Genomic DNA, 1,194 nt, shown 5'->3' on the forward strand with positions numbered 1-1,194 from the left:
CACCTCCCTATCTCCAACCGTCTCTTTCACCCCCTCTACCACCACCACCACCTCCTCCACTACTGCCGCCGCCATCACCACCACTCCCACTTCCCCAACCATGGCCTCCACCATTTCCACCACCTCCACCCCCACCCGCACCTCCACGTCCATCTCCACCGCCACCACTGCCAGCACCTCTGCCACCACTACCTCTCCTTCTACCGCATGTATGTTTTCCTCTCCTTTTCCTCCTTCCACCACCTCTCCCTCCACTACCACTTCCACCGCCTCCACCTCCATCTCCACTGCCGCCGCCACTACCGCCGCCGCCATCCCCTCCTTCTCCTCCACTACCTCCATAGTGCGCAACCTAATTGCCATTTACTTCCAGAACTCGTACCGTTATGGTGAAACAATCACATTCCCATCCTTTGCATGTTGACCATTTCCACTCTCACTTCCCTAACCACCGCCTCCTCCATTTCCACCACCGCCTCCTCCCCCACCCCAAAACAATAGATGGGATTATCTGAGGATGGGTGGAGAGATTGTGAAATATGGATATGATATCGAGCTTAGCCTGCACGCTTAGATTCTGGAAACCGCGTTCTTCTGCCAATTGGGAATTCAGAGATCCAACCAGGATTTGGGCAGCCCCATATGCTGCGATTGCTAACTTGTTAGCGGAGCAAGAAGAAAGAACCAAGAGGGCTGCTGCTGCAAGGTCAATCAATGACTCTTTTTGGCATTGAATGATCTCCAACAATACTGGTATGGCACCAGAATTTGCAATTCGGATCTTGTTTCTGCAAAATCATAGCAAAATTAGATGGGGAACAATTCTACAGCCAATGCCTTCGGATGCAACTTCAAAAATTGCAAAATTTAACTGATGCAAACAATACCTTTCATTGTGAAAAGCTAGACAATGCAGAGCAGAGTGCAGCTTCAGTGGCTTCATAAACTTGCTTACGAAGCATCGTAACGAGCCGAGAAATGATCCCTCTTTCTGCTAACTCTGTCTTAGTTTGGTTGCAAGTTTACCAAGTTCTCTGGCAGCTAAAATCTGAGCTTCCCGTTCATTAGATAGAAGGGCTTCCACTATCACATCTTCCATGGTTGGAAGCCCTCTATCCCCCTCAGTCACTTCTCAACTCTCTTTATGTGAATTTGAAAATATAGAAATTTAGTATTTGATTGCTTCAAGGTGGT

The 1,194-nt window shown here is 48.8% G+C and overlaps 1 protein-coding gene across 1 annotated transcript; it reads right to left on the minus strand.

The window, feature by feature from the left end:
* Positions 1-436: 436 nt before the first annotated feature.
* LOC113760326 (U-box domain-containing protein 15-like) lies at positions 437-1,099 on the minus strand. Its single transcript, XM_027302880.1, has 3 exons — positions 1,000-1,099; positions 888-903; positions 437-788 (listed from the first exon to the last, which is right to left on the minus strand). The coding sequence occupies exons 1-3, from the start codon at positions 1,097-1,099 to the stop codon at positions 437-439; spliced, it is 468 nt and encodes a 155-aa protein (XP_027158681.1).
* Positions 1,100-1,194: the final 95 nt, after the last annotated feature.

Source organism: Coffea eugenioides, chromosome 2, assembly GCF_003713205.1.
Source record: "Coffea eugenioides isolate CCC68of chromosome 2, Ceug_1.0, whole genome shotgun sequence".
Taxonomy (NCBI): Eukaryota; Viridiplantae; Streptophyta; class Magnoliopsida; order Gentianales; family Rubiaceae; genus Coffea; species Coffea eugenioides.